The following is a 26,164-nucleotide window of genomic DNA, read 5'->3' on the forward strand; positions in this document are numbered from 1 at the left end:
TACCCACATGATGTTGTCAACATTGGGCAATTATGAAAATAAATCTCTCTCTCTCTCTCTCTCTCTCTATATATATATATATATATATATATATATATATCCAAGTCGATCAAGTTTGAGAATTAAAATGAGTATAATTATTTATGGTTTTTAAAAACAATTTGATTCGATTACCATTTCAATTGGATTTTGGTTCTTCTAGGTGTAATTTAATCACGTTTCAACTTTTCATCATTATGATTTCAAATCATCAATTATATTTTTTAAATAAATAAACAACCCCCTAAGAGAATTTATCGACCCAAAAATGTGAAGACTTGCAACAATAAAATACATCCAAAAGTTTCACAAACAAATTCATCAATATTAAAGCTACATTTATACTAACTTTCACATGTTACTTACAATCTTGAATATATGTCCCTGCTATCTGGAGTTGATCTTCAGACCATTTAAGAATTTCGATTGCATTGAGAAGTGGCGGATCCGTAGAGGTAGCAGCAGGAACAAGGGTCAATTGCAAGGGACTTGGAAGGTCTACTTGTTCATTAATCCGCAGAGAGATTGAGGTAAGGTTTGGGGGTAAGATTTCGAGAGGTACAGCGACCTGATTAACTAATAAAGAAAAGTTACGTTGAATATGGGGTACAACCTCTGCAAAGTGTAGTTCTATGTAAAAGCCACCACTTCCTCCAAAATCATCGAAAACAAAAGTAAGGCTCCTTGAAGCGTTTGTCGTTATAGCTGTTGCCATGACCTTACTAGGAGGTTCCTCCGAATCATTAGCTTTGATGTTTATGTTTGAGCGTGTGGAAAGAATTGGAGTAGTTGTGTTTGCTATCCAAATTCGGTCAAATGTATCATCTGGATACCTAATCAATAAACATTTTAAGTCTCATAAGAGGTAATTAAAAAAAAAGAGAAAATAGTGAAGGTAAAAAATCAATGTGTCGCATCTTTATTTGAGAGCTTAAAGATTAGCACTATCAAATTTAGAATGTAGTACCCTTGCAAGGGGAGTTTATCCCTTAAAAGGGAAGGTAAGAAATTTTTAAAAGAGATCCATAGAATTGGGAAAGGAAAACATATACCGTTTTAATGTCTTAAAATCGTATGCCCTTTCAATGTCTTGATTAAGATATTAATGTCTTGAATTCGTATGCCCTTTCAATTTCTTGACTAAGAAATCGACGTTTAGTATACGCCCTTTAAGTTTTTGTGCTAATCACTACTAGTATCAAACCCCTACGATGCTACGGTATGAGACAAATGCATGGTGGTGTGAATTTATAACACTTAAAAAATACCTGATCTTTCTCTAAAAAAACATAACTTAGGCATAGTATAAGGCATTGATAGAGATAATTAGAGTATATTTTATTAAGCAAAGATAAAAAGGTAGGCTACATTATTCCACACCCACATAAGTACAAGAGCCTAGATGGATATTAAAATTGTTAAGAGTGTGATGATAAGGTAAGGGAGTAATCACACTATGATGAAAAAATGATTTGTGTCCACCCAATGGGCTGCATAGTGTATCTCTATTGACCTAGAGATGTGGGGTAACCATGACTAGGTTTGATACAGGTCCGAATGAACATTTGCATACCATCGTACTTGATGTAAACGTAGTCCATAAAGTAGTATTAATTGCAAAACTATGCCTATAAAAACCTTTTAACATCGGTATTATTGAGACTAGCAAAAATTTGGCCATATTGGCACTAGTTGTGTCCATTAGTTTTTTAGATTTGGCCATATTGGTGACTAGCCACCCTTGGGCCCATTGCATTAATATTTCCAATATTGAAGCCTTAGAAATTGGGTATGAAAATTATGAAAAACATTATGTATAAAGATTAAAAAATTACATAAGATTAAATAAACAGTTTTTTCTGATGAGTTAAACCATTTTATAGCCTCAAAGATTGCATTTTTAAAGGTTAATTCTCAAATTTTTCTAATTACTTGACATTAAACTTGAAAGCTTTCTAAGAAATGGGTATGATAAAAATGTGAATCGTTAGCCTTCAATGATTTGAAGTAAAAATTATTGAGATAACGAGTTTAACTACATGACATTAAAACCTTAATGTTAAACCTCAATGTTGTGTAAGCAGTGGGTATGGTAGAAATGTAAGTCCTTACCTTAAATTAATAAAAATAAAAAATTATTAAGATATAAAGGTAACCTAGTGCAAATATGGATGGCCTTCAAGGATAACACCTCCACACTTATGGCATGCCGGAATGACAGCTCCAAGCTTATGGCGTTCCCATGGTTGGTGAGATTATGCTTAGGATGCCACTGGATTACAAGTTGTATCATAGCCATATTGGTTTTATGGCATAGTTATGGTGCTATCTCATATAGTCAGGTTTGCACTAGAACACCTTATTTATTTTGGTAGCAGAGTAACTTCCCTTTATTATGTAAAAATGAGTAAGGAAGAATAATAATATTCATGTAGGAGTTTGAATGAATGTGAAAGCACCTGTGTTGGTGAAAGTGTGCGTGAAGAAGTTTGCTTGCAAGGAGCTCAGTCTCACTCTCTCCCTCACTTTCTTCTAATGGTATCAGAGCACCTTGATACACATAAAGGATCTTAAGAGATAAGAAAAGGACATGATACATAGGTGAGAGTAACTTTTTCTCTTTCCCTTTGATTCACAAGAAAAATTTTATAGGTCACTACTAGTGAGGGACAACATCATGAGATATATGTCACTGTTAGTGAGGGACAATGGCATGAGATACAACAAGAGGGGGCACTTCCATAGTTTATAAAGCATCTTTGGTGAAGCAATTGGTGAAGAAAAATCACACTGTGTACTATTAGTAGGACCAAAAGGGCCTTACTCGTATTTCTAGAGCAAGCTAGAGTAGTTTTGGACCCCTTTTTTGGCCTTGTAAGGTATTTGTAGACACTCGATTGAAGTATCAAGAGTGAGGGTTTTTAGATGTGTAGCATTTATTTTTGTGCATTTTTTGTAGAAACTATTATTCATAGTGGTGGACTTTAAGTGCCTACAGAGGTTGTGGTATTTGCACATATATAAAAGATGTATATTTATGTTTAATTCACATAAAGTGTTTGCATAGTAGGTTTGTAGTACCACTAGTAATTAGGTTTCTATTTGCTAGACATATTATTCACATAAAGTCATTCCATAATAGGTTTGTAGCATCACTAGTTAATTAAGTTTCTATCTGCTAGACATATTATTAGAGATTGCAGGATTACTCGGAGTCCAAAAGTTACTATAAGTTTTGTTTGTGATAAAAAATATCAAATTTGGTGTTGGAAAGAGTTATTGTAGGTAACAATGTCTGCTAACAGTCTTTCTCATATTATGAGTAAGAAGCTTCACAAGAACAACACCAAGCGTGTAAGTTCAAGAGATGACAAACTTCCTCATGGGAAAAGGATTAGGGAGCTTATTATAAGTGAGGAGAAGGAGCCTAATCTTCTTAAAGTAAAATATCACTCCTCGACTAGTACATGCCTTTAAGGCATGGCATGGCTAACCTTGGTAAAGGTGTATAGCACACATACCAAAGATGTATAACACAAGTAATAAGGCTATATAACCTTGGTAATGGTGTATAACGCAAGTAAAAGGTCGTATAACACAAGTAACAAGGCTAGGAAGGTGTAGTTAAATCAAGAAGTGTAAAGGAATAAGAATAGAATCAATTATTACTCATTAAAGATTTAAAGGCTTATAGATGCCCACTCTTTTCAGAGGACTAGTTGATGACGACTTGGTGTCGGCCAATTCAGACTCGGAAAAGTTTGTGACTAGTTTTAGACATGTATAATATCTCAAGAAAATTTCCCTATTTTTGAGGACCTTATAGCCCTTTTGATTAGTGAGGATATTTTGGACTAAATCATTCGGTTAATATATAGGAAGGCCTTCTACTCTCACATAGGCAAAGTACAGGCAAATCTTCATCTAGAGGTTGAGCTACAGGTGAGCTACAGGCCAGGCCAATAAGGAAGTAAAAATCATGGATAACAACAACATGATTCTCAATCATAAACAGGTAGAAGAGGCCACTTTAGTGATATGGGGAGCTAGAGAAGAGAGGTGTGTGGCAAAGAAACCAAAGTGGAAAACGCATAAACTATTATTATTGTAAAAAAGAAGGGCATATAGCAAAGGACTATTATAAAAAGAAAAATTATATAAAAAGTGGGAAGTTACCATAAAGGGATTTAGGTAAGCAACTTCTTGTGATGTAGTGTATGCTTAGTTCCAAGACTATAGTTGTATCACATTCAAGTGTACCTATAACCACAAAATGAGCCATGGTGAGTGGTTCAAAAAATTAAGGGATTTGGAAAAACTTGGTTATGTAAAAATATATTTAGAAAAATCAGGTTAAATGTAAGAAAGGGTGATAATCATAGTGCACCCTATTAAGCATGTGTAGAAAGTATCTATGTCTATGTAGGATGGAAAAAGGTGGTAATTATAGTGCACCTGTTGTGCATGTTCAAAAAATATCTTTTCTTATGTAGGATGAAAAATTTAAGTATCTTGTTGATGTGGTTCATGTGCCGAACATAACAAAGAACCTGGTTTTAATGGAAAAATGATTGAGAATGGTTTTCAAGTGAGGTTAAACCCCCTTCATGGGATGATGTTATGCGCAAGATTTAAATAGCTAGTATTTCTCAGTTGTAAGGGAAAAATAGTTTACAAAATGTTTGCATTGAATGTAAGTATGCCTGAAGTGAAGGTTGTATCATGATGTCACATAGTATACATGTGATTGCAAACATTAATATTTAGCATAAAAACACATTAGACATGTAAGTATTCAGCAACTAAGGTTGATTAGGATGGAGCCTACAATAGGAGCATGCAAAGCAAGTGCTAAAGATTCAGGCACTGCTGCAGATTTAGGAGGCAAAATCAGATTCAGAAGGTGAAATCTGATTCAGGAGGCGAAATCTAATTCAGGAGGCAAAATCAGATTCAGGAGGCGAAATCAGATTCAGTTTAAGCCATTCCAAAAATCAGAGTTCCACCTCTGAACCTGCTGTGCAAACTACTTTGAACCTGTTGCAAACTGCTTTGATTCTGCAGACTGCTTTGATTCTGCAGACTGCTTTGATCTTGCAGCAAAATACTTAGAATAGGTGGAGCAGAATCAGAATCTGCAAGTGTAGCAAAATCAGAATCTGTAGGTGCAACAGAATCAGAATCTGCATATCCTTGGATGGGATGGTGGAATTCCTCATTCAAAGTGCTACTTCACATTGGAGGTTGACGTGTTCCAAGTAAGCCATCATTCAGATTTTACATGATAAACACTTCAAATTCTGATTTTAGCAATGTTTGAGCACCTATTTGTCATGAGTGGGGTGGATCACGGTATAGCACCGCAGCGCTCCATTCCAAGCATACATATGGGCTCTATTTGGTGTGGTGCACTGAATATGAGAGCTCACATAGCTATCTAATTTCTAACTTCAAATATGGGTAAAAAGAAGAAAAAGAAGTGTTTGATTTGCATGAGTCATAACCATGCAACAAATGAATGCTCATACATGTGTAAGCCATGTTCAAAAGGAGATCAATGCATGAATTTTTGCATGGTTGGTTTGAGCGCCAAACTTCACAAAATCATTTCAAAGTTCAAATATGCATCCAAAAATGGGTCTTGTGAGAAGACGGAGACAGCAAGAGAGAAGCTAGAAGCCTTTGAAGAGGTTCTTGATGATGCATATGTATGTTGTGAAAAGCATGAGGGTAGGACAAAGAGAACTTGTTCAAGCCTTAAGCGGGTAGCTAGATTGCAAAAATCATGTGAAGCATTGCATGAGAGTTATGAAGATGAGTTTGAGAGTGAATCACATGATGACGATGATGAGTTTGAGAGTGAATCAAGTGATGACGATGATGAGTGGGGATACCCAATGGGGTCGATGATTGAGGGAAAGGGAGTACAAGTGGGAGTGAGCCAAAGATGCCACCAAGAACCCATAGATACCCCCAAGCCAACATCATGCATTCAACCAAATGGGGAAATTCTTCACCACATGCATCCCAACAACCAAGATGATGATGAAATCATGTGCATGAGCAATGTTTTTGAATCACAAAACTCCAACCTTGAATTTTCAAAACTAGAATCAAATCAGATTTCAGTTCAAAGCTCTCAAAGAGAGTACTTTGAATTTGAGAATTCCATGTTTTTTGTAAGTTTCCTTGACCTAATGATGCAAGGTGATGAGCCATGCTCAATCTCAGCAAGATGGGGCTAAAAATCAGCAAAATTCAGATCAGGGTAGTCACCTTGAATGCAAAAATTTTCTAATTTCATGCAAAACAAATGAAAACAAAGCTAACATGTTTGATGTTGATTCTTTGCAACATTCTATTCCAACTCTCATGGCTGAAAATGACTTTGAAAGTGATTCCATGAATCGAAATGGGGATTCTCTGATAGTTGATGTGGATCAAAACCAATTTTCTACACTCTCTAATCCATGTTTTAGCATTCAAAAGAATTTTTACAACAAGCAGGTGCAAATCTCATTCAAAAAGGCTGCTGTGTCGGATTCTTGGTATGACCAATTATTGACATTTCTTGCTGATGGCACTATCCCAGGTGAGTTTACTGCAGATCAGAGGCGAAATTTTGCCTTGAAGAGTAGACCTTTTTTGGTAATTGCAAGGGCATTATATAGGAAGGGCATTGATCAAGTCATCAGAAGGTGTGTTCCTGATTTTGAACAGAATGCTGTTATTCAAGAAGCACATTGTGGTGCAGCAGGTGGACATTTCTCAGGAGATATAATAGGAAAGAAAATTCTCCAGGCTGGATTGTGGTGGCCCCCATGGTTTTGAAGGATGCACATGAGTATGCTAAGAGGTGTGTCATATGTCAAAAGACTGGTCAGCTAGATAATAAGGATAGAATGTCAGATCATCCTATTCTACCACTAGAGCCTTTCCAGAAGTGGGGGATGGATTTTGTGGGACCTGTTAAGCCTACAACAAGGAAAGGATGCAAGTATATTTTGGTTGCAATAGACTATTGTACTAAATGGGTAGAAGCTGTAGCTTTGAAGGATAATAAAGCTTCAAGTGATGTCTTTGGAACAAGGGTAGAGAAGCCAATCAATGGTTTTAGGTTGAAGAAGTTTCAAGGGAAACCACCACATCTTCATTGGCCAGTTTCAGCTTTGGTGCATGGTGAAGAAGTGAGATCCGACTCACTAGAAGTTAACAGAGCACAGAGATGGATGTTCTTAAGGCAGAACATAGGTGTTGAGATGATGCCAAGAAGCTTAATTGTTGGCACAGGATGTTTTGATCAGTTATTACTACAGAGCTTGAAATTTGCTGAAGCTTTTGTCAGGGTTTGTTTGACTGAATTGTGCTATGTTGGAAGTTGCGTAGTCGGGACTTTACTGGCTCGAAGTTTTTAAAATTAAATTTTTTTCCAAAGTCTCGAGTTGGGGACTACATGTCCACTAAGAGTGATGATTATGGAGAGCACCTTCAGTGCTGCAGAAAGTGCAGGACCTGGAGAAAAACCAGAGCTTTAAGACACAAGTTGCAGATTTGTTGGCAGAATCAGTTGAGATAGTTGCAGACCAAGTGCCTGAGGTAGAGATGTATGGGGCAGAGCAGATACAGGTTGCTGAGCAGACTATTTGATGAAGCAGCATGATTTTACTTTTGTCTGACATTTTGATCTGATCAAGGGATATGTGGATCTGAGTCAAATTTCTTTGAAATCTACCACCGAAACGTGCCATGTGTTGAAGGCATAGTTCTCTTAGGTTGAATGTTGCTAAGTCAGATATGTAGTAAGTCGGATATGTAGTAAGTCGGATATGTGCTAAGTCAGATATTTGCTGAGTCAGATATTTAGTAAGTCGGAATTATAAGGTGGTAGGAATGTATGATGAATTTCTTGGGATCTTGGAAGTTACGATATGTAATGGTTATTCAAGAATAACGTTTTGGGGAAAGAGTAACGTTTTTTGAGCAAGGTAGAAAAAAAGAGGAGAATGAAGCAGATTTTTAGGGTTTTATCTCTTGTGTGACCTTGCTCTGTCAAAGTTATGTCTGTGCATTACGTTTCTGCTGTGTCTCAATCTCTGTTTTCGCCTAATCAACATGTTTCTTGTGGAGAAATTGTATCGGTTTAACTGCTTGGCTGTGTAGCCATTAAACATCATGCTAGGATAAACCATTGAGGTACATTAACATTTTGTGTGAAAGAAGATTCTAGGATATAACATGCCACTATTTAACTAGAGCATCGATATGCAAATAGTTGTACTCGATGGTGATGGTTTTTATCTAGTGTAGGGGTTGACTACCAACTTTAGGTGAGGTAGCTTGTTTGCAAAAGTTACTTGTAAATATGGGTGAGGTCATGTCATTTATTGGGACAACCTGAGAAATATACTACTGGCCTAGTAACCAAATATGTACTTGAGGGGTTCACTATAAATAAACCCTCTGTAAAGTATCACATGCGTTCAAGGCCTACTTTAAAAATCCCTTATCTGTGAATTTTTCATGAATAAAACATACCCTTTTTCTATTCAACGTGTGAATACCCCCTTTAAATGGTACCCTTCTGTATGACATAAAAATGTGTAAAAAATAGATTTTAAAAATCCCTTCTCTTGAACACATGTGCTATGCTTACATATTATAACTGATCCCACTGTGAGAATATTTATCCTGCTAGGATGAAGCACATTGAGGTATGTTATGATTTTGTGTGAAAGAAGGTTCCAGGAGGTGACATGGATTTGGTTTATGCTAGCATAGAGAATTAGGTGGCTAACTTCTTCATGAAGGAATGAGGTATAAAGAAGCTTGGTATGTTTAAAAGCTTACTTGGAGGGCATGGATGGGAGATTATGGTTGATCTACCTCCAATGGGTTACATGCTATATAACATTTCTTTTGGTTTACTAGAGTTGTAACATTGTTATAGTGCTAGCTCATATAGTCAAGTTCAAGTTCACAATATGAAACATGTATGTTTTAGAACTATCTAGAGTACTTTCCCTTGTTATGTACTCTTATCGTTATGTTCTCGTTCTAGAAAAGTGAAGAATATAGAAGAACATTTAGCCATCCATGTCTCTCTTATGTGCTTATCTACTCTTCAATGTGTGTGTGAAGAATTTTAATTGCATGGATCTATCCCTTACATTCTTCTAAAGAAATACTATAGCTTTTATAAAAATGTGAGTTTTTAGCCATAGCTATTATAACACCATCATTAAAAAAAACACCATACCCTTGATAAAAGGTCTAAGTTTTAATGATTACTCTTAAATTCTTCAAGTAGAGGTTAATCAAACTATATATATGCGTTTAAAATATTTAAGAGAAAAATATCCATTTAAAAAAAATCTCTAACTAGAGTTTAATCACACTATATGTATGTGTTGAAAAGCTTTAAGAGAAAAAAATCCATAGAGGAATACAATCTATGTTTATGTGTGTATGTTTGTGCATGGGTGTGTGTGTGTGTGTGTGTGTGTGCGTGTGTGTGCATGGGTGTGTGTGTGTGTGTGTGTGTGTGTGTGTGTGTGCATCTGTGTGTATTTATACGTGCATCTATGTGTGTGTCTATGTGTGTCTGTGTGTATCTGCATGTGTGTGTGTGTGTGTGTATGTATGCATGTGTGCGTGTGCATGTTTGCATGTGTATAGGTGGTGCATGTGCATGTGTGTGTGTGAGAGAGAGAGAGGGAGAGGGAGAGGGAGAGGGAGAGAGAGGGAGAGAGATAAAGAAGAGTAGTTAGGGAAACTCATGAATTCTTCTACTTTTTCTTTGCTCTTTATCTATAAGCTACATTTACAACCCTCATTTTGAGAATGATAGTTTTCAAATGGTTGAAAACTTTGATATTTTGTGTAGAATTGTTCACCTCATCATGGTTCCAAAGTTTTCATATCTAGTGTGAAAGGGTTCTTAACACTCTATTACATAGAGTGAAAGGGTTCTTGTTTGATAAACTCTAGTTCTATTACAAAGAACTAGAGTTTATCAAACACAGTTCCATATTTCTTATAAAACATAAAATAGCTTAAACTTATATGTTTCGTGTTATATATTCTTTACCTTCTTGGACATGAAAGAGAGTTTTAAACTCAGGTTTCACGTATCTCTTTCCCCCACCGACCAAGCCCTTCCCCTTATCTCTTCCCCCCTTATCTCTTTCCCCCACCGACCAAGCCCTTCCCCTTATCTCTTTCTCTCAATCACCCCCTTACCTCTTTCCCCCACCAACCAAGCCCTTCCCCTTATTCTCTTTCCCCCACCGACCAAGCCCTTCCCCTTATTCTCTTTCTCTCTCTCTCTCAAACTCAGCCTCCCCCCCTCCTCGACGAGACCAAGCCCACTCCTCTCTCCCCCCACCCCACTGACCAACCCCCCCTTTCCCCCCTCATTGACCATCGCCCCCCTCTTCTTCACTGTCAACTCCCAAACTCGCCCGCCCCCCCTCCCCCCTTCTCACTCACCTGCCCCCTTCTCTCTTGTGACCCCACCACCCCCCTCTTCCTCACCGTCCACTCACCCGACCTCCCTTGCTTTCACTCCCCATGCCCCACTCACCCGACCTCCCTTGCTCTCACTCCCCACGCCCCACTCACTGCCCCCCTCATTGCAATCAAAAGAATGCAGCTGTTTGGGCAGTTCACTCTGGCCGCTCTTTTCATTCTTTGTTCTTGCACCACTGGGAAAGTGCGGGGTGCCGAAGGGTTTCTAGCTCTTCCAATACAACTCAAAGCAACTAAGTGCTTTGTCTGGAGATTCTGCTACATGCACCAAGGGTTGTTTGTGGATTATGTCTAAATTTTGATATTTGTGTGGAGATCCCATATGCTTGTATCTGATGTAGCTTTTAAGGCTCCCTTTGGGGTACATTGTGGATTACAATTGTGACTCTTCTTAGCCACGTTTACCATAGCAAAAGTCACTATTGGTTTGATGTATCTTTCAACAATTGAGGAGTGTTTTATTTCTAGTTGGAAGAGAGGAACACAACAAAGAGTCTCCACCTCACGGCCCCCTTCCTTCACTCTCACTCGGTCCCCCACCGACCACTTCTGCTAGCCCTTGTTGTTGGCGAATGCTATCCCATAAGAGAAAGGTGGTTGTGGGGTGGTCGTCAAGCACAACATGTATGGACTTGGAGTGTAGCATGTGGCCATCCTCGAGAGAAGAGGAGAAGAAGTCATCACATTGTGTAGCAGAGAGAGTAGAGCCCAGGGGTCATCGAGAGAACAGAGCAACCCGAGCTTGGTGGTGGATGTCGGAGAGCACATCAAAGCATGACAGAGCTAGTCACGAGAGAGGAGAATGGGAAGTGGCCATTCTCAATCGCAGCAAAGGCTGTCCATGTAGTGCTTGGTGGATTTCGTCAAAGCAAAGAGAAGAGGTTGGGGGTGGCCATTAGAACAGAGCAACCCGAGCTTGGTGGTGGATGTCGGAGAGCACATCAAAGCATGACAGAGCTAGTCACAAGAAAGGAGAATGGGCAGTGGCCATTCTCAATCGCAGCAAAGGCTGTGCATGTAGTGCTTGGTGGATTTCGTCAAAGCAAAGAGAAGAGGTTGGGGGTGGCCATTAGAGAGCATAGCTCACAGTTGTAGCAGCGCTTAGCTAGAGTACAGTCATTAAGCATGCAACATAGTTGTGCAGGTGTCCAGTAGAGCTAGACGGCTACATCTGTAGAAGAACCTTCAGTCACTAGTCGGCAGCATCTATAGCAGCTCCCCACGGCAGCAGCTGTTGTTGTCAAACCATGCTCGCCAAGAAGAAAACACATTAAAATTTTAAAAGAATCCCTAACCCTTAAGCCTTAGCCCCACCACCCCCCGTGCCCCCTCTCTCTCATCACTGGCACCACCTCTCTCTCTCCTCTCCACCATGCAGCTTCCTATGGCCAACCTGATGTACTTTGGCTGCTTTTGAAGAATAAGGCTATGATGGATGCAATGAAATAGCCGCCATTGATGTTTGCTTGCAAGCATGGAAGAGTAGCTTGCATCATTGAGCTGTGGTGGAAGGGGGAGCTAATGTCTTCATATTTGATGCATCCTGTGGGAGGACTTGCATGCAGTATAAACAGTGGGTACCTCCCCTGCCTTCACTTTATCTTTATGCAGCAAAAGTTGTGTGTGAGGCTGCCTTGACACATGCTAATGATACTTGGGAGAAGCGGACTTTTTCCATTAATGAGAAGTGGATCTTTTATGTACTGCTCTTGGCCATGTTTCATTTTGTATCTTTGTATGCCTGGACTTCGTGCTGGAAGTTTTGCTAAGATGAAGTGGCCAATGATTATTGTTTAGATTGGTTTTGTGCTTTTGTTGGTTTTAACCTTCTTGTTGCTTGCCAGATGCTTTTCCCGGGGGACGACAGTGGTAATACAGTTAGTGATCGCTTGCTCTATGATGAAGTGCCCACCAGGAGCTCTAAGAAATAGCTTGCTGGATAAACTAGAGCTCCTTGTTAAATCTTTTTTTTTTCTACAGCTTGTTGGATGAAGTTGCCCACCAAGAGCCTAGTTGATTCATTTTTATTTATTTTGTATCTCCAGAAGGTTTGCCTAGAAGGATCATTGTATGAGGTATGCCTGGCAGCCTGCTTGTGCCGGATGTGTTTCTCGGAGGCTCACCTATGTTTTCTTGGCATTCACTGGGACGGTGAATTGAGTAGTAGTGGGCGACCTGTGCACGGGAAGCTAGTTCCTCCACACTCCACACCGACTGTTCCGACCACCATCACCGCCAGTGTGCTCCGACCACTCCGACCCTCAGTGCCCTCCGACTACTTTGATTGCTCCGACCACCATCACCGCCGATGTGTTGCGACCACTCCGACCCCCGACTACTCCGACCACTTCGATGACTCCAAGATGGCTCCGACCCCCCGGTGCCCTCCGATGACTCCAATTGCCATCACCGATCGGTGCTGCTGACATGTAGACCACACCGTTCTCCAGATTCGCATGGTTAAACAAAGAAGGGTCCAACCTATCAAAATAATAAGAGGAAAACAAATGGAAGTGGCTATGTGCCTTCACTGTTGTGTTCATTGTTCTTAAGATGACTAAAATAGCAGGTGCATATCTAATGCTCCTAGGAAGACCGTGGCTCAGGAGCAAAAGGATAAAGCACAACTCAGAGATGGACAAGATCACGATTAGGAGAGGTAGAAAGAAAGTCTACATTTTAGTTTTTAGGAGAGGTAGAAAGAAAGTCTACATTTTAGTTTTTAGAAGAAGATAGGCTAAATCTTGCAAGCCGACTAATGCACGCAGAGGGCCTAAACTACCTAGAAGGGGTAGAAGATAATGACAAAGAGAAGATATTAAAGGAGAATCGAGATCTACTATCACTGTTTGAAGTGGACATAGAGAGGATTGTGCAAAAGTATGATCGAGAGGTTCTAAGGGCTCATCCTGAAGTGATATTGAATTAGAAAAGCTCTCGTAAAGAGGTAGAGGACACTTAGGATAATGTGGAAGAATTTTAAGTGGAACACGAAAAAGCCATGGTGGCTCTAAAGCAAGAGGAAGTCAATCTTGGGAAAAGGAACATCAAGTTTTAAAAAGGAGAGCTCGAAGAGGTGAACCTAGTAGCAACCCAAGACAATCAGAATTAGTGCCAAGATAAATCAAGAATTTAGAGGGAGACTCCTAGAATCGCTTAATTCCTACAAGGATGTATTTTCTTGGAGCTATTATTACATGAAGGGGATTGATCCAAGTTTCTATGAGCATAAAATTAACTTGAAAGAAGATGCACCCCAATCATATAGAGCAGACACAGAATGAACCCAAACTATGCCAAACTAGTGAAGTAAGAGATTCACAAATTACTCAAGGTAGGGCTCATATATCGTGTGGATAGGGCGGAATGGTTGTCAGTGATAGTTATTGTTTTGAGAAAGAATGGGAAGCTTAGGGTCTGAATTGACTACCGCAAGAAGTCGAATGCTTCCACTATAGCAAATCCATTCCCACTGCCATTCATTGATTCCTTGCTGGCTGTAGTAGCTGGGGGCATGAAACATACTCTTTTTTAGATGGGTTCAATGGGTAAAATCAGGTGCAGATGGCATAGGAAGATAAAGAAAAGATAGCCTTTGTGATAGAATTGGGGGCATTTGCCTCCAATGTGATGACATTCTAGCTGAAAAATGCTCCTGCTATATTCCAAAGGATGTTTTAGGAAATATTCCATGAATATCTGACCACCTTCATGAGGGTGTTTGTGGATGACTTTAGTGTGCTTGAGAAGAAAGAAGAAAACATAACACACCTCATAATGTTCCTGGAAATGTGCAGGAAGGTCAGACTAAGCCTGAAATGAGCCAAGTGCGCCTTTGCTCTATAACTTGTGGATCCTTCTTGGGGCATATAGTGTCTGGAAAAGGGCTTCTTGTGGATCCGGCGCCAAGGTTGTAGTCATTGTGAGTTGCAACTACCTAATAATGCAAAGAGTTTCTAGGGCTAATCAAGTGGCATAGTAGATTCATGAGGTTCTTGGCAAACGTGGTGGTGCCCCTATAGAGTCTAACAATGAAGGATGCAGAATATGTTTGGTTCGTATCCTATCAAGAGGCATTCTGGAATCTCAAGATGATTCTATCAGCAGCTCCCATTCTCCAGTAGCCCAACTCTCACATCGATGCATTTCATGTATCCATTGGTAGTGCTCTGATGCAAGAAGTGCAAGAGGGATGGTAGAGACTACTCTACTATGCAAGAACGAGGCTATCCAGGCCTAGAAAGAACTACTCCACCATGGAGGAGTCATTGTGGGAATGATCTACTCTATCAAGAAGTTAAGACCCTACTTGCTGGGTAAGACGTTTGAATTTCATGTAGATCAAAAAGCTCTCCTATACCTAATAAACAAACTAGACCTAGTAGGAAAGTTTGCTAGATGGATGCTCTTACAGGAATTTGAGTTCAACATAAGGCACACCCTTGGGAACAAGCATGTAGGAAAGTTTGCTAGATGGATGCTCTTGCTAGATGGATGCTCTTACAGGAATTTGAGTTCAACATAAGGCACACCCTTGGGAACAAGCATGTAGTGGTGGAAAACTTCTTGTCAAGATAAGAATAGGAGAAGAACCAGAGGGGGTGGAAGATGATTTTACAGATGCGCAGCTTTTCCTCATAAAAGGAGGGAAACCGAGTTGTATGATGAAATGCTGCAATTCTTGTCTAACTTGTCATTTCCAGAGTACATGTTCAGAGATCAGAGAAAGAAGTTGACTCTCCAAAGCAAGTAGTTCATGGTGGTGGCTGGGCAGCTCTACAAGATGGACATCGACCAAATTCTGAGGAGATGTGTCCTCGAGCACAAGCAATAGGCTGTTCTAGTAGAATCTCACCGAGGTATAAGCGGTGGGCATTTTTCTAGAGAGGTCTCACGGCGAAAGGTATTCTAGGAAGGTCTCTGGTGGCCAACTGCATTAAAATATGCACACAAGTTTGCAAAGGAGTGCAACATGTATAAGCGGTGGGCATTTTTCTAGAGAAGTCTCAAGGCGAAAGGTATTCTAGGAAGGTCTCTGGTGGCCAACTGCATTAAAATATGCACACAAGTTTGCAAAGGAGTGCGACATGTGTGCCAGAGAATGGGGCAACCAAGTGATGCAAGAAAAATCCCCCATAACCCAGTCCTTCCACTTAAGCCATTTCAAAAGTGGGGTCTGGACTTTGTTATCTCATTCAAACCAGCTACTCAAAGGAAAGGACACAAATACATCTTGTAGAAGCTCACCAAGGTATAAGCAATGGGCATTTTTCTGGAGAGGTCTCGGGGTGAAAGGTATTCGAGGAAGGTCTATGGTGGCCAACTACATTAAAATATGCATACAAGTTTGCAAAGGAGTGTGACATATGCCAGAGAATGGGGCAACCAAGTGATGCAGGCAAAATGCCCCATAACCCACTCCTTCCAATCAAGCCATTCCAAAAGTGGGGTTTGGACTTTGTCATCTCATTCAAACCAGCTACTCAAAGGAAAGGACACAAATACATCTTGGTGGCTACTCATTATTACACAAAATGGGTAGAGCCAAAGGCCCTTGGAGACTACAAGACATTATAGCAAAGTTCCTTTATGAAACCATAATGACAAGATTCGGATGCCCTATAGAGATAGTCAGTGACCAAGGGAGCCACTTTATCAATGAAGTAATCAGGAAACTAACGGAGCAGCAACATGATAATACACAAAAAGTTGAAAGGCTTATAAGAATGCAATAGGACTTACACCCTTTAGCATGGTGTATGGTCTAGAAGTAGTAGTGCCCATGGAGTTCTTGACACAAAGTCTCAGTATAATAGTAGTTAAAAGGCTCTCTCCGAAAGAATCAAAGGTGCACATGATCGAAAAACTCCTGAAGCTAGTGGATGAAAAGAGACTACACATCACCGAAAGGCTCTCTCCGAAAGAATCAAAGGGGCACATGATCAAAAAACTCCTAAAGCTGGATGAAAAGAGACTACACATCACCTGGACACTAAAAATTGTGCAAAGGAGAAGAAAGTTGCAAGTAGACAGGAACGCAAAGTTCAAGATCTTTGAGGAAGGAGATGTTGTCCTCGTATTCACATCAAAAGTGGGACCCCAACCGAGAAAATTAAAAATGAGAAAGACGGGTCCATACAAAATTGTGTCAGGAAACTAGGGACAGGAACTTTTGAGCTAGTGAGTTTGGATGGTGAAAAACTCAGGAAGTTGGTAAATGGGCACAAGCTAAAGCCCTATTATGGAAAGATGCCTAATGAAGAAAAAGCATGGAATCAACGTCCTGATCTAGAGACATTTCAGGGAACCAAAAGCCAGGAGCAAGAACAAGAACAGGATTCTTGGGAAATTAAAAATGCTAAAGAAAATAGCCCAAAAATAGATTTACCATATGTAAATATAATAACGGTATGTATAGATATTGAGGAACAAGGTGATAGCAGCATGCTGCAAGCAGGAAAGTTGAGATTGCCGCCACAAAAAGGGGTGTATGGACGTGAACGGGAACTTGTCACATCACCATCACCTATTCTTGGCTTGGCCATTAATAACCTTGTAAATAGTGCTCATGGCATTGATGGTTGGGTAGCGAGGAGGATCTGGGGAAATCACAAAAATATGAAGCAATTATGGCCACCCTTGGGGAAGGTGAAGATAATAGCCGAATGCTTCTCCATTGAAATCTTAGTTTCCAAAACACCTTTTCAAAACTCTCTACATGCGCTTGATTCCATCTCTTCCCTTTTCCTTGCCTTCTCACGCTCAACCCCTGCATACCCAAAACAGGAACCATGGTGCTAGAATTGGAGCCTCTATCCTCAACTGTATACAAGGAAGTGGATAAGCATTTTGAATGTCGAGAGGGGATGGGGTTAAAGGATTTTGCTAAGCTATTCCCTAGGAGGAGCTACAACAAAATTACAAAGCTGTGGAGAAACTGTGCAGAAGTCCAACACAATCACATTACCATCGGGTGGGAGGAGGGTGTTCAACCCCCTCTCTATGGGCTAAGGTCTTCAAATTAACGTGGTTGAAGGGGAAGGAGAGGTCAAACCAGCCCGATGAAGAAGACTTGATCAAGGAGTTTGGCCCTTTGGAAGGTAAGTCCATAGAATTTAAAATCACAGGAACTCTAGATGAGGACAAGTAGAATCATATACGCTTCGTGGTGGAGATGATCAATCTCATACACAAGCCATATTGCATGTCAAGAAGAGCCTTCGACTAGTGAAGGTGGTGGAATTGGGGACGAAGGTGGCTTGGGTGGAGGTGCTGACAGCACTCTTTAAAGCACAACTAGGAGCTGCACAAAAGGAGGGGAGTCAGAAGGAGCAACAAAGAAGACACATGGCGCAAGGAGCAGACAAAGGTGACCTCCCAGCAAGAAGGGAGCTCCAAACAAACAATGTATCGAAAAAAGATAGCTTTAGAATTTGGAGAGAAAAAGAAGGGGAAGTAGGGAAAGACAACAAAAGGAAAAAGCACGCAATAGTTAAAGGAGGACTTTGACGATGATATCGGCATGTCCATGCTAACACAAAAGCTGGAAGAATAGCAGTAGGAGACATCATTAGCCTCACAATGCCCGCATCCTGAACAAGCACAGCAGGAGGCCGAAGACACATAACGTGTGCATGTGGGACAAGCATAATAAGAAATCATGGTCACTGAACAACTTCACTTGGATAAAGCACAAGCTGAGCTCCCTCCTGCACCTCACCCTACAAACTTTTCGGAGTCCTTTGAAGTGCAGGGATACCTGAATTTTTTAAAAGTTTATGATAGACGGAATGAATGAGATTGCCAAGCCAGAGGCGGTGGTCAAAGAATAGGATGGCATCATCCAAGCCACCACGAGGAGCCAACAGGAACCCCTATATAAGAGGAGTTTGAAAGAAGAAGGAGGGAAGCAGGTAGGATGGAGGAGATGCAAAGACAGTTGCTAGGGCTCCAGAAAGAGAAAGAAGAGACAAAAAAAGAAATGGGAATAATAAAATGGGTTTTGGCAAGGAATGAAAAGGCAAATAGGCAACTTAAAAAGAAGAGATAGACATGGACAAGGAACGCCAAGATAGGGATGAGGGCCAGATCCTCTTAATCAGAGAAGAACATATCAAATTATAAGAGAGGTGCGGGCCAGGGCGGCAGATAAAAACAAAGTGGAGCTAGTCAAGGCGGCAAAATCCAGACCTGCATCTCTGGACGCCGACGAGGAGTTTCTAGAAGTGTATGATTTGGAAGAGGAGAAGATGGAACAATGGGAAAGCCACGCAATGGAAGATCTAAAGGAGGTGTGGGGTGAATACCTGAAGAAGCTAATAGCAGCAATGCAAGCCCCCACACCCACGTGCAAGTAGATGCTTCCCTTCCATGAGCAAGATAAGAATCTAGATGAAGGATCTAAAAATCTAGACACAGGAAAGCTGACAAGAACCAATCCTACAAGAGCTCTGGGATCCGCTAAGCACAGACAAGGGGATAAGGAGGCAGGACACAATGGGGTAGGTGCCAGCAAAGAAAAGGAGCTACAGTAAGCATAGAATGAGCAGCTGAGAATGGAACTGGAACCATGGAAGAAAAGATTCACCCTACTAAAAGGTGATGGGAAGAAAGTGCAAGAGCAGCCTACTAGGAAGGGGAAGGAGCTTGTATTGTACAAAGGATCATCAATGGATATAATCCCTGATGATGAGTTACGAGAAAATTATTGGGCAGCCATGAAGAAGTTGGAAGAAAGGGCAAGCAATGAGGTGGATCTTAGGGCTCGAATTGAAGAGATAGATGACTTGGTGGAGGAATACAAGGAGCAACAAAGGCAGGATGGGTTGACAATAAAAGCCCTCAAAAAGGAATTAGAATCCACAACCACTGCTAGGAACACAAGAGGGAAAGGAGGAAGAAGGTTGATCAATGAGCTGAATGTCGCTCTGACGAGAGCTCATACCGATCTAAAGAACAGACAAGACTAGCTGGATGCCACAAGGAAAGCACATGAAAAGGAGTTGAGAGCGTCCAGGGCCAAACTGAGGAGGCAGGATCATGTGGAGACCAGCTCATGCTGTCAAAATACAAAATGAAGAAAGGATGATTGAAGATTTCCAAGGGTGGGCTAAAAGGGAGAAAAGGGAAAAGGAAGCCCGAGCGAGGGCCCAAAAGAGCACAACTATCTGGAGAGAGATAGCTCAATGGGTTCACTATAAGTAAACCCTCGGTATCATGTGCGTTCAAGGACTATTTTAAAAATCCCTAATTTGTGAATTTTTAATGAATAAAACATACCCTTTTTCTATTCAACCTATGAATACCCCCTTTAAATGGTACCCTTATATGTATACAAAAAATGTGTAAAAAAAGGATTTTAAAAATCCCTTCTATTAAACCCATCTGCTACGCTTACATATCCTAATTCAGACTACTAATAAGTAGGCAAGCTGTGAGACCGTCCAATTAGGATGACATTGCATAATTTATGAACTAGTTGGACATGTCTCAGATAGAGAAACCAGGGCAAAGCACCTCCGAGAGGCAGAAGGGTCAGCACGAAGAAAGAGCCCCTCATCCGGATCTCGAGTAGTACTACGAGGAAGTCATAGGGTCCTATGACGCAAGGATCCCTGTGAGGAGGCAATAGCTCATGCATAGAGCGAGAATTCCAAGAACCCCTCACCAACGAAGTTACCTAAAAGAAGAAGAAAGGGCACATTCTAGATTAGAACCAACAAGAAGACCACCATATGGGTGGAAGTCGAGTCAAGGGGGAAGTAAAAGATCAAGAGAGCTTGAGAAAACTGTGTTTGAGAATGATGCCATCATCCGAGAGCACACAAAGACACATGCTTCTTTAGTGGGAATGGGCATTGATGCAATGGAAAGAGCTAGGAAAAAGTACCCATATGCAAAGCCCATTGATGTACAGTTCCAACGGGTTAATGAGAGGACTAGAGTTGGGCATGCCTGGGTGAGTAGCAAGAAGAGGGCTTATGAGCCCAGGTATGCCTAGGATGCGAGCCCATAAAGTTTGTTTTAGGAGGCCTTGCCACATACGAAGAACTAGATGAAGGGGGCTAGAACAAGCCTTAGGGTTCAAACCCAAATCCCGGATATAAAAATTTTGGTTTTTAATTTTTCAAGAATGAAGTGATTCTAGACAACAACGATAATAAGTCATTGTGGGCTCTTCGTTGTGCTGTTAAGGCATCATCCACTTTGATGAACAAGTGTTGGTGGTCATCCAGCCATCGTTGACAGTCACCACCCAGACTTGCCGCCCAATGTATCCATTGGGCAAAAAAATATTGGGCACAAATCTAATTTCTTGTAATAACCTTGTAAGTTGATCTTGCTAATGGGTAGTACCTGAAAGAGGAAAGGGGAACTATCCAAGATACAAGATATACGAGAGAGTAGAGAGTGACAATTGGGAGAGCTACGGCATTGTACTTTGGGCTAAGCCTTCACTCTAGTGATATAATAATTTGTCTATGCAATTCTCCATTTTCTCTTCTGTATAAGTCTGTGTTAAGTACTTTCCTATCTGAATATGTCTTCTAATTGGGATCTGGATTTAGAGTCATTTCTATCTAGATGTGACTCCTATCTATATTTGGAAACATGATCAAAAGCCATGACAAGAATCCTATCAGATGAAGGAACTAACCTCTATGTTGGCATGACTGACTCCCTTGGCCTAGGAAGATTGGCGGCTCAACGCATTAGGAAGATTGGTGGCTCAACGCATTAGTGTTAGCTTATTGCATTGGGCAGAGTTGCATTAGTCGTGTCTCCTCTGGAGCTGACTAGGTGGTCTAGAACCACGCAAGGGCTGGGTCTCGACCGCACACTGACAACTCACCATCTTGTAGACACAAAGTTGCCATATAAAAAGACGCCTTATAGTCTATGGTTGGTAGACCTAACATGCTTATGTAATAGAAAAATCCATCATGCATGCCGCCACTCCACTTTTAAGCTATTAGCAGTAGCAACTCTTTTATTTTCTTGTAACTAATTTTCACGTAGGACATAAGCAACGACATAACCCATAATGGGGGTTGCTAGTTAGAAGTTTACGGTTATTTATAAACTCTGTAGAGCACAGAGACAGGGCTTTCAACATTTTTTACACTTTTTGATATTGAATAATCAAAGGTGATTGTTTTTGGTCAATTTTCTTGCTATTAGCAAATGTTTAGTGGTGTTTATTCTTCTTAATCTTTGTATTCATCCTTGGGCACTGAGTTTTAAGTGTGTTCCAACTATATTTCATTTTTGGATAGTTTCTATGGATATAATCAAGCCAAAATTTGCCTAGATGAAGAGAAAATAACATTTTTCATAGAGTGGGGGATGTTGACTTTCTAAAGGACGGTTTAGGGCCACTACCATCTAATACTGTGTGTAGAAAAGCATCGATAGTTTAGGGGAAGTTTGAACCCTGGAAAGTTGCCTTTGTAGAGAGTGAGAAGGAACTCGATGTGGACACATAGTATCACTAAAATGGACAAGTTGTGCACCCAAGGAAACTAGTGACAATAAATAAAATTGGTTGCACTAAAGATTTTGAAGGATCAAAGCATATTTTTGGGCCAAATCAAGTGGTATGCAAGGTTTTTGAGTTCCTTTGCAACTATCACATTGCCACTAGATGTGCTCATAGAATAGGATTTGCTTTATGCATGGTAAGAAGTATGAGAGAAGGAAGCCATTTTTCCTTTAAAATATCGGAGTCTTTTTTTTTTGGAAAGAGTGACTTTGAGATTTACTTTCATAAACTAGGTAAATTAGAAATAGGGAAAAAAATAGGAGCTGATATGAGTCTCAATGGTTTTTTTATGGGGTACTAGGAAAAGGGTTATGATATTTTACAAGGAATCTTTAGGGTTGAAAATTTTTAAAACCTCAAAAAATCACTAATTTTAAGTGGATTTTATAGACTAAAAAATGGTACATGTTGTCACATAACATAAAAATCATAGAAAGATTTGTCTAAAGTTTCTATGTAAAGATAGATTCACTAATCCTTATGTAATAATAGTCTCATTTCTAAGTGCCCTGTAAATGAGAGATTAAAAGACCAAACCTAAAAGAAACATTTAAGAAATATTCATTTCTAGTCTCAACATAAGGATTTATGAGAAAAGGGAAAGGATATAAGAGAAGAATTAAAGTAATTAACTCCTAATAACATTTTAGGTTTGGTTGCATTATGATAACAAAGGAAAATATTGCAAACACCTTTCCTGCCAAATGTAGTAGTTGAAAACAATTGAAATGAGAGAGAAAAATCTAGGACAGACACTAAGCTAAAAAGACCAATAATGCAAGAGCAATTCAAAGAAAGGAGCTTCAAACCTACCAGGTTAAAATCTTAGTGCAAATATATGTGGTGTATCAATTAGAGAAACAATTATATAATGAATGAATTTATCCACTAGGAGCCATGATGTATGTTTCTAAGATAATAACACAACCATACAAGATAGCTCTACAAAAGAACAAAAAGTAATAAAAGATGAAAAAATGAGATATTCCTTATAATTTCTCTAAAGATGTGATATTTTACTTCTTTAAAATTTATAATAAATGAAATTATCCACTAGGAGCCATGATGTATTTTTCTAAGATACTAACACAACCATACAAGTGAAAAAAAAATAGAGAAAAAATCTTAAAACCTACCACTAGGAGCCATGATGTACTTTTCTAAGATACTAACACAACCATACAAGATAGCTATACAAAAGAACAAAAAATGATAATAGATAAAAAAATGAGATATCCTTTATAGTTTCTCTAAAGATGTGATATTTTACTTCTTTAAAAGTTATTAAAATTAGAGTTGCACTGATTTTTTTCAACAATATATGTGTAGTAGAGTAATATATAAAAATAACATTATTTATAGCTTCTATTATGGAGAAGCATTAATTACATATGCTCATAGTGAAAAATATCACCCTCCCCCATCTATCTAGTGTATCAAACAGAACAAGGAAATAATAAATAACAATTGGAGTAGTATATATATATATCAAAGAAGTTCCGCACATATGGCAACAAATAGAGCATGCCAATGTCGCCTCACAATGACACATGCAATAGAGCCCTTATCCCAAAGGATATTTTATGAGGTTCTTCAAAAAGTTATGGGCTATCTAACAAGGAAGGAAACTTTGTGGTTTAAAATTTATAAAATCACCCAAAATCACTAATTTTGAGTGGGTCATGAAGTTAAACTTGCTAAAAACACCATACATGTTCACAGACACTTTTAAAAGCTTTGTCCAATTTTTCTATACTTTCATATGCACAGAGAACATATATTCAGCAAACCATCTACCTTTACGTTACGATAATAGGCCCTTATTTTCACCTTGATGGCCATGTACATGTATGTAATCATTAACTAATACAAAACATGATCAAAACCAACTAAAGATCAAAAACAGGCTAACAAAGGGAGAAAGATGCCACATACCTTATTGGGTCACTTGTTGTTGCACCGTAGTTTATGCGGTGCGAGAGGAGAAGTCCATATCCCATTTTGAGGGCACCCTCCGGATTAGTCACGTACATGGTGGGAGTGAGAGATCTGAGCTCCAAGCTGGATATGAAAGGCGTGTCGTTGCTGTTTGGGTGCGGAGCCAAGCATACAGTCGCATTCTGTTGCTGAGAAATGTACATGAACTCATGCATGGTGGGATCAGCCGTTGAATTAGAAGTGGTGGTCACGTTAACCCATACATCGTAATTGAGAAGCAGCACAAATGAAGGAGGATGGTTCAGCCCATCGTAATTTCCATAGAGGAAAGAGGCACGCACAATGTACGTGCTGCCATTCTCAACCGACAGAGTGTAGCAGAACTTGCTGTTCCTGGGGTCTATTGGAAAGAACCGAAGGGTTCTGAGCGGCACGCTTGTTGAATTTTGCAGCCTACCTTCAATTTCACCACCGATGGCATGATCCACCAGATCAGTATTATTGGTGTCGGTAACCCATTGAATCCCGGTGCTAGGATCAGAATAGTTTTCTCCCCCACAGTTGATGCTTGTAACCAAATGCTCAATATCTACAGCTAGCAACATGCATGTAACCAAACACTCAGTTCAGTGCTCGAAAAAAAAATTTAGAAAATTTTGAAGATTAAAAGGAATTACTACTACAACCCCCTTGAAGTTTTGAAGGTATTCATTTCCTTCAAGGTATTTAAAGTTGGATTAGGTGTATAAAGTTGGATTTTTTGAATTCACTAGTAGGACAGTGCACACCTGGCTGGGCTGCAGAACGAGCAGGCAAGAACATGAAGACTGCAAGACAGAACAATAGAGAGACGATGCGCCCCCTCATGATGAAACTCTTGCAAGCTGTATTTCAAGATTCTTGTGTAATTAGAGAATGCACAATATCCTGTTTCTCGAGATAAGAATCGCAACGCTCGTGACTCCCGGTCGTGAGATATCGTCGTCTACCTGTTACTTTCTACCAAGGAATCAGACAGAGACCGGACAAGAATACCTGTGCCGCGTGTGACTTGAGTCAAAAGAGTGCGCCGTGACCCTTGAATAATTGCGGTGTGCAGAGATACCGATAATTGTGCGTAGCATTGTTTGGGAAAAAAACAATTTACCAGTGTTTGAAAAAAAGAATTTTCCCAATAAATGGAATACCTTTATCTAAAAAATGTGAAATTATTTATAAAGAAAAATCTTGAAATCTCAAGGTTTTTGCAAAGTTTCAAAATATCTTCAAATAATTGTGACCCTCTAATAATTGTGTGTACCCTCGAATATAAGTTACCATGTTATTTTTTGAGAAAATATTCGAAATTAAATTTATGTAAACCACTTAATTTATCGTACCACTCCAAGGTTGCTTTTTTTTGACAGGGATGAGAACTCCAAGTTTTTCACCGTTTACATGTCACACCGTATTAGTGAATTTGGGAATTTTCCAATTCCCATTTTTGAATACTTAAAAAAGGGGACATGGATAACATGTTTGTAAGTTTCTCAAAACCCTATCATATGACCTATCGTTGGAAAGCGCTTGAAAAATGGAATCTAAAGAGCTATAAAGCGCTCATTTTGGATTAGTGGTGTTCAAGTTATGGTTAATCCAAACATTTGACCACGTGTCCCAAACTTGTGGGAAATTCTCATATTCCCCAATATGGTGTGCGTTTGTTTTAACGATGATGAGAAGTATTTTTACAAATTTTTACGTTCAAAATACCTAAAACTGTGCATGATATCCATCAAAAATCAAGCTTGCTCATGATCAAGAAGGTTAAACGTTGAAGGTGTGCATTCACGGGGCAGCTAGTAAAAATTCAAAACCTTTTCCAGTGGGGACAAGGCCCACTATTAAGATATGGTCAAGGAAGGGAGGTGTGCTGGAGAAACAGACCCCTAGAGGGTGCACCATTGAAGCATTAATGGAGGCTTCTATTTTGCAGAATTATCATGTGTCTCGGGAACAATCCTCTTTTGTATTGGAGGAGGATAGATGGAATCTGTTATGTGAATTGCTAAACAAAAATGAATAGAGATGTGGGGGTAGGGATAGGATGTTGAATTCTAGAGTCAGTTTGATGTAAAA

The 26,164-nt window shown here is 39.7% G+C and overlaps 1 protein-coding gene across 4 annotated transcripts; it reads right to left on the reverse strand.

The window, feature by feature from the left end:
* Positions 1–331: 331 nt before the first annotated feature.
* LOC147620539 (leucine-rich repeat receptor-like serine/threonine-protein kinase At2g14510) lies at positions 332–25,067 on the reverse strand. Of its 4 annotated transcripts, XM_086824762.1 has the most exons (4): positions 24,835–25,066; positions 24,044–24,641; positions 653–872; positions 332–537 (listed from the first exon to the last, which is right to left on the reverse strand). In XM_086824762.1, exons 1-4 carry the CDS (start codon positions 24,911–24,913, stop codon positions 514–516), a joined length of 921 nt encoding a protein of 306 aa, XP_086680888.1. In that variant the 5' UTR covers positions 24,914–25,066; the 3' UTR covers positions 332–513. The 4 variants fall into 4 exon arrangements, with proteins under 4 accessions (XP_086680888.1, XP_086680886.1, XP_086680887.1 ...); XM_086824760.1 differs by having other exon boundaries at positions 332–872; positions 24,835–25,067; XM_086824761.1 differs by having other exon boundaries at positions 332–872; positions 24,044–24,635.
* Positions 25,068–26,164: the final 1,097 nt, after the last annotated feature.

This window comes from Cibotium barometz, chromosome 31, assembly GCF_041138505.1.
Source record: "Cibotium barometz isolate CiBa-2024 chromosome 31, ASM4113850v1, whole genome shotgun sequence".
In the NCBI taxonomy this organism is placed as follows: Eukaryota; Viridiplantae; Streptophyta; class Polypodiopsida; order Cyatheales; family Cibotiaceae; genus Cibotium; species Cibotium barometz.